This window comes from Pezoporus occidentalis, unplaced genomic scaffold, assembly GCF_034315485.1.
Source record: "Pezoporus occidentalis ecotype Australia unplaced genomic scaffold, CSIRO_AGI_Poc_V1 ctg213, whole genome shotgun sequence".
NCBI lineage: Eukaryota > Metazoa > Chordata > Aves > Psittaciformes > Psittacidae > Pezoporus > Pezoporus occidentalis.
Window position 1 is genome coordinate 2,103,771 of NW_026913997.1, and position 15,167 is coordinate 2,118,937.

The 15,167-nt window shown below is 45.2% G+C and overlaps 2 protein-coding genes across 3 annotated transcripts; one reads left to right on the plus strand and one right to left on the minus strand.

Annotated features, from left to right (window-relative positions):
* The first annotated feature begins 669 nt into the window (after window positions 1–669).
* Window positions 670–9,541, plus strand: BZW1 (basic leucine zipper and W2 domains 1). 2 transcript variants are annotated; one of them, XM_062619736.1, is made up of 12 exons: window positions 670–828; window positions 1,304–1,377; window positions 2,988–3,164; window positions 5,408–5,502; window positions 5,800–5,865; window positions 6,152–6,287; window positions 6,872–6,981; window positions 7,101–7,271; window positions 7,604–7,750; window positions 7,874–8,012; window positions 8,857–8,979; window positions 9,190–9,541. In XM_062619736.1, the coding sequence occupies exons 2-12, from the start codon at window positions 1,314–1,316 to the stop codon at window positions 9,219–9,221; spliced, it is 1,260 nt and encodes a 419-aa protein (XP_062475720.1). In that variant the 5' UTR covers window positions 670–828; window positions 1,304–1,313; the 3' UTR covers window positions 9,222–9,541. The 2 variants fall into 2 exon arrangements, with proteins under 2 accessions (XP_062475720.1, XP_062475721.1); XM_062619737.1 differs by lacking the exons at window positions 670–828; window positions 1,304–1,377 and having other exon boundaries at window positions 3,087–3,164; window positions 5,408–5,413.
* A 2,563-nt stretch (window positions 9,542–12,104) lies between these two features.
* CLK1 (CDC like kinase 1) lies at window positions 12,105–14,876 on the minus strand. The gene is given in 5 exon segments (XM_062619796.1): window positions 12,105–12,428; window positions 13,322–13,391; window positions 13,790–13,825; window positions 13,828–13,862; window positions 14,776–14,876. Coding segments are annotated over 5 exon segments (420 nt in total). The 3' UTR covers window positions 12,105–12,250.
* Window positions 14,877–15,167: the final 291 nt, after the last annotated feature.

Below are 15,167 nucleotides of genomic sequence, written 5' to 3' on the forward strand. Positions count from 1 at the left end.
CCTCGGTGATATGGTTTAGTGGTGGTATTGACAGTCCTGGGGTAACGGTGGGACTTGACGATCTTAAAGGTCTTTTCCAACCGACTTGATTCTACCAAAGACTGAATATGGGCTCCAAGGAGACAACTGAGTGGGAACGGGGCTGAGCAACCAGCAGTTACGTTCAGGGTCCCATGACGTCTTCCCTAGGGGCACGGGCCCTACTCACCGCAGCCGCACACAGCGGGATGCCCAAGCCCCATCCATCGCAGGACTGGAACCTGCCCGACACCTCTTACCGGACTGGCTAGAGGGCAGAGGGCAGCCCACCCCGCAGGCTCCAGCCTGGGACACGCGGTGCGGTTGCCCCCTCCGGGCACCGCCGCCAGGGGTCGCCCCGGCTCCCAGTTGGCTTGCTGCACGCTCAGCGCCGGCGCGGCGACGCACTAGGCGGCTACTGGCGTGTGACGGTAAATCACGAGGGCGGGGGGTGTGTGGACGCGCTCATTCCTGGAAAGGGGGGGGTCGAACGGAGAGCTCCACTCATGGGGAATGGGGAGCGCCCCAGGGAGATGAGCGTTGGGTGCCAGCAGGTTGGCAGCGCCAGCAGCGGGGAGCAGGCGGAGCTGGAGAAGCCCAGCCTGACCCTGGCCCTTTATCCCTCCAACCTCTCTGGTGGAGCGGGATAGTCCGTGCCGGGCGGGGCGGGGCGGAGCGCGGCCCTCCCCTCTTTCTCTCGCGTTGGTTCTGCCTGCAAGGCTCTCGTCGCTGTTGCCGCCTCACTTTGCTGGTGCTCGCGCCCGTCTCCGCTCCGGGCCGCTTGGGCGTTTTCTCTCTGCCTTAAAGTCGGTGAGGAGGATGGGCCGGGCCGGGGCGGCCAAGGGGGGCAGCCGGGGGCAGGAGCGGCCGGGTGGGGCCGGCTGCCGCCATACGAGGCCCGGCCGGGCTGTAGCGGCCGCACCGCACCCGGGCGGAGGCGGAGAGGAGGGACTCGGTCTCCATCTTCCTCCGCACGGGCACGGAAGCCTGCGCGCGGTGCGGCGGGGATGAGGGGGCGACCCCTCCGCAGCGGGCTCCACGCAGGTCCCGCCAACGCTCTGCCGCCGCCTCCGCCTGGGGAGCCCGGGCCGGGGGCCCCCGCCTGCCCGTCAGCGGTGTGTGCTGCGGGGAAAATGGAGGTCGGCCACAGCCAGGGAAGGGGAGGAAGGAAGGGAGGGAGGGAGGGAGGAGGAGCGGCGCGGGGGGCAGGGCCGCCTCCACGCTCCCGGGGCGGGCGGGCGGGCCCCGCGGTGCGAGTCCTGAGGGGTGTTGTGCTTCCTTGCAGGGTGTCTTTTATGAATAATCAAAAGCCGCAGAAGCCGACGCTATCGGGGCAGCGTTTTAAAACTAGAAAGAGAGGTAAGCGATCGGCGCTCTCGGTGCGTGGTCCCCCATGAAAAGCCCTTTTCTGACCACAAGCCAGTGCTTTTACAGGTTTCCCCTCGTAAATCTTTTAAATGAGCCCACACTAAATACCCAGTGTTGGTGCTAACTCTGGGTGCTGAAATGTTCTCTGCACTTGTAAAAAATATTTGGCAATAAGAGCTGTAGCTGAATTTGCTGTGATAACCTTGGCTTAAGGAACAGTGGGTGTAGAACTGCACTGAGTGTGTTTATCCTGAAAGCAGAAGTGTCCAGTACCCCAGAGTTACAGGGCAGCTCCAGCACAGGCTTGTTGCAGGTTAATGTGTAAGTCTAAGGAGCATCTAACCTGGTAAGAATTTCAGTGTTACCCACTGGATAGAAGTTATATTGTCCCCTGAATGCTGTAAGAATACCTAGTTTGAATTAAAAAAACAAACCCACAACCTCCACACACAAATCAAGACCAAAAACCACCCACAACCCACAACAACTCAAACCCCCACAAACACTCCCCCCACCACCAGCAAGCGCAAACCCTCAGAGTGTGGGATGTGCAAGTGTCTATATCTGTATGTGCAGCTATTCCCATGAGAAGCATCGATGACTGAAGAGGTGTGATGAGAAATTTAGGATTTGGTGGTGGGTTTCTTAAGCCTAAAGAGGAAGCGGGGCAGCTCTTAAGAGTTTGTTTAGTACTGTTTTACTAACATACTATCAGTGTTCCAGCTCAAACTGACACCATTAAGGATATAGTCTTCTAATTCAGCTATATTATTGAACCAGTAATCAATTTGTAGATGTTAAGTCCAGGTTGACTTAAAGAACCTATTCTCATGTTGAAGCCCCTTGAGAAGCTGTTGCAGTGTGTGGAGCAGATGAAATGCTAGCATCTTGAGGTTCTGTCTCTCTTTAAGCGGTTAACCATAGTTTGGCTTCCAGGCAGCTCTGCAGTAACAGCCTCATGGATCTGTCCTGGAAAAATAACAGATCCACTATTTCCAGACTTCTACCCATCTGTTCTCAATGTGTTGATACTTGCATTGAGTGTAAGGACATGAGTCTGCCCCTTACAGGAAGGCTGCTAACAGATGCTAACAAAACTGGGTGAGCTGTTACAGACAGCACTCAAAGTAAGATGTGCAACTGAGTTCTGTTTCTTTGGAAGCATATGGTTTGCACAGTCTAAGGATGGATAGGTGAGTAGAGTTAAAGATCTCTTCTATTTAAGGCAAACTAATGATTATTACAAACAACTGTTGTTCTTAGTGAAAGTATAGTAAGAACTCAATTAGAGGTAACTAAGGAGTGGTTTAGCTTTTTAGTCAAGCTTGACTGAATAGCGGGCTGAAAGCAGTAAAACTTACTACTATATTGGCCTTTGAAATTCACTTTAGGCTACACTGTTAAGTCACTATTTGTGCCAGTTAATACCAGTTGTTAGGCTTGTCAGTGCGAGTTTGGTTTTGTTTGGGTTTTTTGGGATGGTGTGGGTGTTTTGTGTTTTGGTTTGGTTTTTTTTTTTTAATAAGATAGAAATGACAAACTTCACAAACCCCAAGCAGCGGTGTGTGTGGCAACTTCCTTTCAATGCTTTGTTCTTACAGATGAAAAAGAGAGGTTTGACCCTACTCAGTTCCAAGACTGTATTATTCAAGGTTTAACTGAAACTGGCACTGACTTGGAGGCAGTAGCGAAGTTTCTTGATGCTTCTGGTGCAAAACTTGACTATCGCCGCTATGCAGAAACGCTTTTTGACATCCTGGTGGCTGGTGGAATGCTGGGTAAGTTCCTTTGATGGCATGCTCTGTTCTCTTGACTCGACAAAAGCTCACTTTTCCTTTCAGTGTAAAAACTCTGCTAGAGCCCATTGAGTGTGTAGGGCAGGGTTTAAGCTATCTGCAGTAACTATCTGACCATGTTAGTGACTGGCTAAGCAATTGGATTACTGTAAAAATACTCTGTACACCCTACCTGCCACAGTTTGGCTTTCTTCTAAGTGCAGACTGTAAGAAATTTGGTATAAATGAAAATATATTAGATTTTTTTTCCTACCAGGATTGGATCTTGATTCTCTGGTCGAGTTCGTTTGTGATTTGAGATGGATGAATGCTGGTTTCAGTTGTGTGGTCTGTGATTGCAAGGTAAAAGGAGTTGCCCTGAAAGATTCTGATGTGGTCCTCTGCTTTGTGCCCTGTTATTTTGGAAAGTAGTTTTGTTTGCAGAAGAATCCTATGTGTGTAGTCTTGGAAATGCTATTACAAATTGTTTGATGTTGACAGCAGTGAGGCCATGGGCTCTAGCAGATGTCAGGGAGTGGGAAATGAGGGGGTAGTCAAGTCAGCAGAAAACAGGGAACCAAGGAAGTGAAATGTGATGACAGAAAGTCTTGTAAACTCTTGTGCACAATGCATGTAAAGAGTAAAGAGCAGGGCAGATGCTCACCAAACAGGTAAGAAGCAGGTGAAGCTAAATGAGGTTTCAAAAGTAGTACAAAAAGAAGTGGTACTTTAGATTTAGACTTTACATTTCCTACTTGATTAATACTGTTCAGTGAGAGGGGGTTCAGATGGCAGGGACCCATTTAAAATACTGTGAAGAGGACCCCTTATGTTGTCTGCCAAGACTAGAAAAGATCTGTCCCTGGTTTTAGCATTTGTTATGCAATAATGGGGAGGGGGAGGACTTACATGGGAATTTCAGCAGTTATAGATTTTCAGTAATGTAACAAAACTGGCTCAGATTACCTAAATGTGTAGGGGAGGAGAGGAAATACCTGATTCTGAGCCACAGATGGACAGCGGATGGCAGTTCTGCAGTGGGGGTGGCTGGTTTGGGAGGATGCATCTGTTGCCTGTTGGGGACAACTTCACACTGATACTTGCAGAAATGTCAGGAGAGTTGCTCAAATGCTGAAAAGCAAGGCTTTCAAAGTGGTTTAACTTCATGTGCCTGCATATCCCAAAGGTTATCTCAAACAGTGTTACACAGGCTGAAGTTACTGTGATGTTCTTGTTAGCAAGAAGCTCTTTTGCTGGTGTTACAGGAGGTGGTAGCATGAATAGGTAAATTTGCCACATGGAGCATCACTACTTGAAATTGTTAATGTACAGATTGTTATGGTTTGTGGGTTCACATTCAAGAGTTAACCAGTGCATTCTGTGTTCCTCCAAGGAATGAAGCTGGATGGGTGGGGGGGAATGCATTACTGCGTTAATGGTGCTATTAGGGGTCCTTTACTCCACTCTGCTGTAACAAGTAGCTAAGTAGACTAGGTTTAATCTTTAGTCATATAAGGCTGAAATGAAAACTGGCATCCTGTTGCCTCACCACCTTTTATTACTGTTAATGCTCCATGTTTAAGTCATGTGTCTGACTAAAACATAACTGCAGGATCTCCCTTATATGTAGGATGGCATAGAAATTGGTAATAAGGTATTCTAGTACTGGAGTTGGTGGCTTGAATTCACCCTAGTTACTGAAGCAGCCTGGCTAGCAATCAAGTGCCTGTATTAAACTGAAGAGGAATGGTGAAGCATCATCTTCTCATTAGGAGCTATGAAGTTGAAGTGCCTTGGAAGACTAAAGAGGGGTGCAGAATTTTGAACATCTGTGTTCCCTCTCCTGTTGTGACTTACTCTTGTTATTTAAAAGACACTTAGTTACAAAGCAGCAGTACTGTAGCAGATGCTAAAAAGATACTTGCCAGGATTAAGTGGTCTTGGTGTTTTCCTTTAAGGGAAGAGGAGCTCATGTGCTCATGTTAACTTACCCATATGAAAAACAAGATGTGTTGCCAATCCATTTAGCAGTAGGGGGTCAGAATATTTAAACGAACATCCATAAGCTACTGATTTTCAAAGTTCCACTACAGCAGTGGAGCACATGGAAGTCTGCAGTGATCCAGTCATTCAGTTCATGAAAGGACAATGCATTGCATGTTAAGGGTATTGCAGCTCTTACTGTGGGGAACTGCTGGGTACTCTCACTGGGGAGTAATACCACTAACACAGAAAATCTTCTTTAGCCCCAGGTGGTACCCTGGCAGATGACATGACACGCACAAACGTCTGTGTATTCGCTGCACAGGAAGACCTAGAAACCATGCAAGCATTTGCTCAGGTTAGTTCTGTAATAAGCACAATTTAACTTACACTATTCAGTGGTCAAAAAGGAAACGTTTGTGCAGTTGAAAGTTTAGGTAAAAATGATGCATGGCTTTAAGAAGCTTGCTGGAAGAGGTAGAGTAGCACTGTTCTATGGTAAAAGTGCTCTAAAGAATTCAGACTAACTTTACTGAGTTTGGTTTTTCCTTTTTTTTTTTTTCCTTTTTTTTCTTTCTTTTTTTCTTTCTTTTCTTCTTAATTTCAATTAAATGCTAGTCCAGAGCAAAAAATAATACTTTCTATATCTTCCTAGGTTTTTAACAAGCTAATCAGGCGTTACAAGTACCTGGAGAAAGGCTTTGAAGACGAAGTCAAAAAGGTATGGAGTAGGTCCATAACAGCAAACAGATAAACCTTCCAATTCTGGTAGTTAATCACTCTACAGAAGAGTTGTATCATACAATGGATTATAAAAACGGAATACTTATAAGTTGTTAACAGAAGAACAGCTAGCTTGTATGACTAGTGGAGAAGACTGACAGTGAAGTAGTGCTTCTGTTAGTTGAATAGCTTGATTGAAACAAAAGTGTCTAACATGGAGGCAGTAGTCAAGCTTTAGTGAGAGATGGCAGTTCTATGGCAACTCTTCTTATTTCCTCTTGCAGTTGCTGCTGTTCCTGAAAGGGTTCTCAGAGTCTGAGCGGAACAAACTGGCCATGCTGACAGGTATTCTGCTTGCCAACGGGACGCTTAATGCATCAATTCTTAACAGTCTCTACAATGAGAACTTGGTTAAAGAAGGTAAGTGTTGCCCAACTCTTATTTAGGGAAGGATGGTAGGAGACAGAACCATGACAAGTTAAGCAGAAATTGCAGTGACAGTACACCCTTGCAGCTCACTAGCTTCATCTGGTGATAGATTTACTAAAGGATTAGCAAAGGTAAATATGCTGCCTTGCAACATGGAAGGTCTTGCTAAGTCTTTTCAGAAAGCTTGTGTGTAGGATTTCCCTGTGTGATGCTGGGGTTGCCGTCACTGCTGTTGCCCAGCAAGGTAGTCCTGTACTTTGGAGGTGGACCTTTCAGGATGCAGGTGTGTTGTTTCTTTAGGCTCCTTCAGAAATTACAGAAAGTAAATACATTTACAGAAAGTTAAGTTTCATATAGGGAAGTCTTTGTGATGCTGGGTGGTAAGAGAAGTCCAGTGTGCCAGAGACTGCAGTATCCTTGGGCAGAAGTGATGTGGACTGTGCTGGGTCTGCCTCTGAGTACAGAGGCTACTGCTTCAAGCAGGGCTCTGGCAAACTAGGTGCCATGTACTCTCAGGCCATCTGATTCCCTTTGTTTCTAATGTCAATAGTAACAGTACTACTCCTATTACACAGGTGTTTCTGCAGCTTTTGCAGTCAAGCTGTTCAAATCATGGATAAATGAGAAAGATATTAATGCAGTGGCTGTCAGTCTTCGTAAAGTCAACATGGATAACAGGCTGATGGTGAGTACCACTGAAATTACTGAGTTACTACTTAAGCCAGTTTAGTGACTAGCATTTACCAGCAAAGCACCCAACGCAAGCTTACTTTGTGAAAGAGTTGTTGCAAACTTTGTTTTCAGGAACTCTTCCCAGCCAACAAACAAAGTGTTGAACACTTTTCCAAGTACTTTACTGAAGCAGGACTGAAGGAACTTTCTGAGTATGTTCGGAACCAGCAGACCATAGGAGCTCGGAAAGAGCTGCAGAAAGAGCTTCAGGAGCAGATGTCTCGGGGAGATCCATTCAAGGATGTAAGTATTGGCTGTAGTCAAGGTGGGATGCTTTCTTTTTTTCTTTTTTTCCTGTAGGAACTTACCTCAAATTTTCTGAAACAGCAGCATTTAGCACTAATCTGAAGGTACATGCCTAATTATATATTGAACTTGGCTTTTGCTAAGAATGAAAATCCGGACCAGGGTGCTTTGGTACTAGCTTTGTGGTCTTTCCTTAATGTCCTGAATCTTGCTGTATGACCAGAGGGCTGTGTTTGGTTCTGAAGGCTTCTGTGTAATGTTTAGAACAGAGCTTTTAATTTAGCTTAGTGTCATACGTGGCCTATGTGCTGACTCTTTCATTCTGACAGATAATCTTGTACGTGAAGGAGGAGATGAAGAAAAACAACATCTCAGAACAGACTGTGGTAGCCATAATCTGGTCAAGTGTAATGAGCACAGTGGAATGGAACAAAAAGGAGGAGCTGGTAGCAGAGCAAGCCATTAAGCACTTGAAGGTATTGCAACTGAAGTACGGACTCTAGTACCTGTTGGGCAGGGCTGCATGAAATCAATCCAGTTTGGCAATAAATGTGAAGTGTTCCATGTGTGCTAATCTGTCATTCCTATTCCTCTTGCAGCAATACAGCCCTCTACTTGCTGCCTTTACTACCCAAGGTCAGTCAGAGCTGACTCTTCTGTTGAAGATTCAGGAGTATTGTTATGACAATATTCATTTCATGAAGGCCTTCCAGAAAATAGTGGTGCTCTTCTATAAAGGTAAATTCTGTGGGGTTGTGGGTTTTGGCAGGGGAAGGAGGGTGGTTTTGTCTTTTTAAAGCCTGTATTTGCAGAATGTTTCAGTCCTGATAAGATCTTTAGGGAAGATCAGTACCCACAGCATTGCACTTTATGAACTGAAGAATTTTCTGTCTTTTCCAAAGATGGACCAGTAAAATGTGAAGGTGGATGTGGCTGTCCTTGCCTAGAGGAGTACTTCCCCATGTGCCAAGGATGCTGCTTGTTTACTAGATGTTAAGAGCTGTGGTAGATCAAATTTAGATTTTTAAGGCTCTTTGTCACCTTTAAGTTAGGGAAGGATACATGATAAATGTATTCTTAGCTTTATGTCTGAACACTGACTGTGAACAGCCAGAGATTAAGACCACTGAGGTGTTCTGGGGTGCTCGATGCTGTTAAGAGGTGTTACTAAAAACCAAACTGTGCACCTGTGGAAACACCACAGGAATATAAAGAAAGCTGTTGTTAAACTGAAAATTGTATTTGTAAAATTTTTAAGAATTTGCATCTGTTCTTAGCTGTTGACTGAAGTTGTTCTGAAGAGTGTTATCCCAAATAGCTATGAAATACTCCAGACTTGTAGTGATAGTGTGCTCCTCAGTGCAGTGCTTGGGAAACCCCCAGTGCAGTCAGTGTGAAACATAAGGTTCTCAGAATTTAAACCAGGAGGCACTCCTGGCAGAAGTGTATCCAGGCATAGTCCTTCCGTGGGTATGTATTGTGATGCTTCTAGGGGAGGAAGCAAAGGCCTGCCAACTGGGGCTTCTCAGCAGCTGCTGTTGAGTGGGTTGCTGTATTAATATTGCTCTTGCACATCTTACAGCTGAAGTTCTGAGTGAAGAACCCATCCTCAAGTGGTATAAAGATGCACATCTTGCAAAAGGAAAGAGTGTTTTTCTGGAGCAAATGAAAAAGTTTGTCGAATGGCTCAAGAATGCTGAAGAAGGTAACCAGCAGCTTGGCTCACAAGTAGAGCTTGTTCATGTTGGGAACCTTAGTGCACTAATGCTTGTTTGTGAGGTGGGGTGGTTAATTGTCCCTCAAAGATGAGGTGCGTCCCCTGGTACTGGCTGAGAAAGCTTGCTAGCGCCATCCACGTGGATCCAATAGCAGCTGTTACGCAGGGTAGCCTGTTGACAAGATCTCTCTGTTCCAGAGTCGGAATCTGAAGCTGAAGAGGGTGACTGACCTGTGACACTGTCCTTGGCAAAGCAAACGGGAGCTGTAGATAAGTGTCATGTCTCATGTGTCCTTCTGGTTCCTACATCCTACCTCCCTGTATCAAGCATGATATAAGGGCTCTCATGGCAATTTCTTTTAACTGTTTTCTATAGTTATTGAGATGATACTGGATTTAGTTTTTAAAAACATGTTCTAAGTAGCTTACAGGAGCTGTTACAGATTTGACTCTAACCTGCATTTGTCCTTTCAGTTCTATTCTACCTCCTGTATTTTCTACTGTAATAATGTAATTTAAGGCCTTCCACAATGAAATCCATCTTACTTTTTGGGTTTTCTGTCTATATTTGAGTACACATAATTATGGTGAATGAGATTTATGCCAGTTCTGTTTGCAAATGAACCTGAAAGAAGCCTCTGAAGCCAGGAGGCTGTGGCTTGTGTGGTAACTCGGTGTGACATGTCAGCCTGCACCATGTGAGCCAGATACCCCATTCATTGGTGGTTGTCCAACTCCCCAAGGACTTTGTCACCTCTTCCCTACGCTTCCAGCATAAAGCATTCCAGCTGCTGGATGAGGCAGCTGCCCCACTCATGGGAGGGAGCTCAGTGTCCTCCTGGAGAGAAGCTGTTACGGTGGCAGTGAAGGGTAGTGCTGGAGGGGTACGATAAGTGGCATCTCTGAACCTGCTGTCTCTCACAGCTGGTGGCCTGCACGCCTGATGGGTAGCACAGCCCAAGAGGGGTCTTGGCTACCTTACAGCTGGGCAGCAGCTCCTGGGGGAGCCTGTTTGGCTCCCATGGCAGTCCAAGCAATACTGTTCCCCACAGAGCCACCCAACAGCTTTCTTGAGCTGCTGTGTAAATGCACAAATGCTGGAAGGTAAGGCAGAGAAAACTCTGTCCCTTCCCACTGAAGTTTAGGGATTGTTTTATGTTGGCATTTGACATGATAAACCAAACAGCTTATCTGCTCCGTGAAACTTTGCATTCTTAATGGAATTTCTCAGGACAGCTCATAATTCAAGAAAAATACTTGGTTAAGGAGCGAAGTCTGTACTGGTGTAAGCTAATAATGAGCATTAACTGAAATACTGGTAACCAGAGTACACCTATTATAAATAAAATGAAATGGACAAAATGATCCCAAAGATCACTGCTGTTTCATTCCATAACTACAGTAATCTTCTTCCTTACTTTGTAACTTTTTTTTTTTGAAGCAAATGAAGGCCATCCTTACACGTAATGTCAAGGACTGCAATTATCTACATGTTAGACGTGTAAGTGCCCATGATCATTATTCACTGAGGAAATGCAGCCAGGCTCATCATTTCTCTCTTAAGTTTTATTCCAGCAGCTGGATTCAACTGGAATATCCAAAAAGTCCTAGTATAAATCCACAAAAAATAGCAGAAATGCCCATAAAAAATAGCACATTTGCAAAACAATTGTTTATGATTTAGCACAAGTATTTACACCGTTTGTTTCTTCGCTGGAAGACCTCTCTTGGAATCCTCGTCTGCAGGAGACCAGGACCTTTTTTCCCATTTCAGTGGGAAGAAGAAAGGATGTTTCAGCGCTGCTTCAAGTGTAAAGCGCTCAGCAGGGTCATACTCCAGCATCTTCCCAGTCAGATCAAAGAGGTTCCTGTGCTCAGCATTGCTGCAGGTCATATATTCCTTCAGGAAGAAAATGTCAGAACATGGGGCTTTTAATCGTAAAATTGCACCAAAAGTTCCTCTCCCCAAAAGAATTTCCCTTTGCTTACAGAGCCTTGAGAAGTGCTGACCAGCAGGAGTGTTTTCATTCCAGGCCAGCTGGGTCCGAGTGAAATACCTGCGTTTCCTTAAACAGTTAGTCCTTAGACCACAGTTTGTTATTCAAAGATCCTGGTTTATCCCTTCACTAGAAGTTTACTGGCATGTAAGTTCACAGCTTTTTAATAGAGCAAGAGGAGGAAGCTGAGTTTATGAAACTTCCTGTTAAACTGCTATTAAACCAGAGCTCAAAACATCTGTATTTATTAATCTCTAGCAGTGCAGGTATGGAAAAACATCCTTACCTGCTGTTCTGTACTGTGTGCCTTGGCACAGCCCCCAGTACTCATTCCATCATTGCCAGGTGTTCTTTGCTGTTACAGGCCTGGAGGGAAATCAAGGTGGACATTTTTGTTCAGTGTTAGAAGGCGTTGTCAGGAACCGTCCACTAACCTCACCTTACTTTGATTTTAACAGTAGCCTGCATGCCATAATCAGTTTCAAGTGAAGGAGAAAAGAGAGGCTGTAGGCATCTGATTCCTCCAATAGGTTACTGACCATCCCAGTCCTGTGAAAAGATTCAGAAGGCTCATGTTTATACCTGATCACAGTATACAGTGCAGCAGCTCAGGCAGGACCGTGTGCCACGTCTAAAGCACGCTTCAGTAGCATACAATAAGTCTTCGGTTGATCTTTCACACAACAGGCTTCTACTGACCTAGAATAACCTCTGGAGCTGGGAATGCACTAGTAGTCACGACAGGGCTGTGGTACTCATCTTCATATGTGGCATTCCCAAAGTCTGCAATTTTGATGTCTGGAATTTTTAGCTGATGGTCATCGCGTGTCTGAAATGAAACACAATGGGATGCAAGTGGCCAAATGAACCCAGATGGTGGGTGGGGGGAGGCAGAGGAGAGCAACTTACTTAGCAGTTTGGGGTTATACTCTGCTGTGTAGTCAGACCTCAGAAATAAAATGTTTTCTGGATTCAGGTCTGTATGCAAGATAACCAATATAGTTAGCACATTTCACAAAAAGTTAACAAATGCAGCAAAAAAGAAACAGTTCAGAGATTGGCAAAGCTGGTGTGTCACCTGTCTGATGCGCTCCACATTCAGTGGCTGAAAGTCGAAGGTGCTGAGCCCCAGTAGCTCAAACAATGCAGACATGTCCGTGTACTCAAGCCACTCCAGCATCTGGGCACACTGAGTACAAAAGCAGGAAAACGCGTGTGTTGCGGCAGGAGGGTGCGTAACAAGGAGGTACAGACGCTGCATATTACAGAAGGTGACGGCACAGGAATCTCAAAGCAGAACAAAGTGCAGGTGGCTTTGTGTACTGTGTATTGCTGGGATCTGATGCATTTAAATGTTCCAGTACTCTTATTTCTGCACGAGCCGCTTCAGAGAACCCGTCAACGTTTCTGACTGTTTTCACAGCAACATGTCTGCTTCTCCTGAAAAGACAGGTTTTAACAGTTGGTAGAACAATGAGGAGTTTCAAGTTGGAGCAAGGTGATCTTTAAGGTCCCTTCCAACCCAAAACATTTCCACGATTCTAGGATGAAATTCAGTAATTATTACCATCTATGTTGTTTACGGCAACGACAGCTTTATCAGAAAAGCTATTTTCTTTAAGTACATACAGTGTAACCAGGGCTCATCTGTGCAAAAACACAACTTTCAATTGTGCAAACATACTTGATATATCTGTATTCTTAAAGGTTAAAGGCCCCATTTACTTCCCCTTTGTATTTATAGATGCTGGGCTACTGCTGGGGAAACTTCCACATCTTGCAGCCCAACAAACAGGACCCGCGGTCATAAATGACACGCCACCTCCTGTTTTAGTAGTGAAAAAGTAACTGAGGGGTCAAGTGCCTTCTACAGCCATGAGAAAGACAACCTAGTTTCATACTCTGCACACAGCAAAACTGACATCAAACACAAACCAGATTCTTGATTTACAAGATGCTCACTGCTAGACCCCAGATCCAAGACCTTCTTTATTACACAGACCTGGGGTGGGCGGTGCAGGCCCCAGGACTGGCCCAGAACGGGGCTTCAGCTTCATCCCACATCGTCCAGGTCACCTCCCCCTGCCAGCCCTTGACCCCCCAGGCTGGAGCACCCATGACATCATCCCCCAGTGCTGCACAACCCTCCTGTCAAGGCGCTGGGTTTAGCATGATGTACTAACAGACGCTTGTGTTTGGGAACTGCAGCAGCAGCCTTAAGGAAGTACACATGGCGCAGCAAAAGAGGAAGCAAAGGTACAGCCTGGGATGATCAGAAAGCACTTCATGAACTACACTGTGAGTAGGAAAAATTACTTGTATTCAATACTCACTCTTCATGATTAATAATGCATTCCACGACTCTTTCATAAGCACCATTGCCCAAAATAGCAACAACCTCATCTATAAAGAAAAGAACTCTCACTCACAGAAGTTGTGAAATTACTCAGCTATTAGGAAAAAAAACAAACCACCAAAAACCCAATACTACAAGCAAACAAAATTAACAGAGTACGAGCTATCACTGAGGCTATTATAGACTGTGCTTCCTTCGAACGGTAAATACCTAGTTTGAGAGATGGTAGCAGACAATTCTCACCAAGGCACATTTACAGGGATCTCATAGGTTCATTAACTTCATTTACTATTGTTTGGGGAGAGGGATTAAGTCCTACAGAAAAAGAACAATCCCCACCCTCAAACAACACAAGGCAGAAAGACTGCCAGAGCCTCCTCACATCTTATGCTAAAAGAACTTACTCTATCTGAGAAGTTAATAAACTTTGACAAATAGTCTATACCTCTTGCACTCACTGCATCTCCTCTCTGACAGATAGGTGGCCATTCACATCATCCTCTGCACTCCTGGTTGTCCTGCTTCAAGGACGCATCTGGAACAGCACCAAGATTGTCCAGAAAAATACATAAACCTGCAAGATTAACGCACGCTTCCTCTGTTGCTCACAGCTACTGCACGCACAACAGTCCCAGCCACCCCTCTCACCTCCCCTGTGCCTTACTGCAGCCCTCTCTCCACCAGCAGAGCTATCCAAACATTACACCAGAAATTGGGTCCTCCAAACCCACATCAAACAATGAAACACCTCATGTAATCTCATGCAGGTGCAAAAAGAGCATCTGAGGATATAACAGTCCTGAAACACTACAACAGCCTATTCACATCAGTTCCCTAAAGCCCAATCATTTTTTTAATCTGGGAAGCGCTAAACTTTCTGAAACAATTCCACCTCTGATAAATGACCCTCCTCACTCTTAGTATTGTTGTTTTTATTTCCCCAGCTGACCCTGTGCGATCAACACATAGCATGTATATGACACGTGCAACTTTGTCGCTCTCCATAGATAATGCACCGTTAGTTTTTTTGTCCATTGCTCTCCAGCTTGGTGTAAGCACTGCTCCCAACATGACAGACTTCTAACACAAACTTTACCTACTGTTTTCTGAATGCCAGCAAAGGCCAGAGATAATCTAGAATACACATGATGAGACCCTCCATCTCAGTCCTACTGTAAGACTACTGTGTTAAGGGACACACTTTTTCTATGCCTGGGTAGATTTATTTCGACAGAGCTCACCTGGTGGCTCTAGTGTTTGTGAGAAAAGACCAGACTGATGGGAGTAAACAGGAGTTTATAAAGCACAAGTCAACAGCAACAAAATCAGCCAGTCTGCAACTTTTTATTTAAAGGATTAGACACATCACAAAAGTCCAAATGGCTGGTAACACAACAGCTGACAGTGCAAGAACTAAACTGTATGCCATACCCAGCAACTGCCAGAGCCACACATTTGCACAGCTGGGCTACTGCCTGCTCTCCATCTTGCTTGCTCTTCAACAAGTGCAAAGGACTAACCCCGCCATTCATTTTCCTGTTGTATTCCAGGTTCTCAGAGAGAACCTGGGAGAGTTTCAGAGCCACAAACAGGAAAACAGATATAATAGAATTTTGAGAAGTTAGTACGCAATCCTGTCCCATAAAATCACTCTCAATACACAGCTTTACAGAAGAAAGAAAGGATCTAAATTTATCTTCCGGAGCCAACTGCGTGGTGTCCCTGCATTTCACGCATTCGGTAAAACAGCCTTCTTCTTGGGGAGGGGAAAAAAAACAGCCAAAAAACCAAAAAGAGACCTGAAATGGTTTCCAGTTCAGTGC

Excerpts from the sequence above, each read along its gene's own strand:
- BZW1 (XM_062619736.1), top strand. The coding sequence starts at position 1,314 with ATGAATAATCAAAAGCCGCAGAAGCCGACGCTATCGGGGCAGCGTTTT. Across the intron at positions 3,165-5,407 it reads GGTGGCTGGTGGAATGCTGG|CCCCAGGTGGTACCCTGGCA; the intron begins GTAAGTTCCTTT and ends AATCTTCTTTAG. Across the intron at positions 7,272-7,603 it reads GGGGAGATCCATTCAAGGAT|ATAATCTTGTACGTGAAGGA; the intron begins GTAAGTATTGGC and ends TCATTCTGACAG.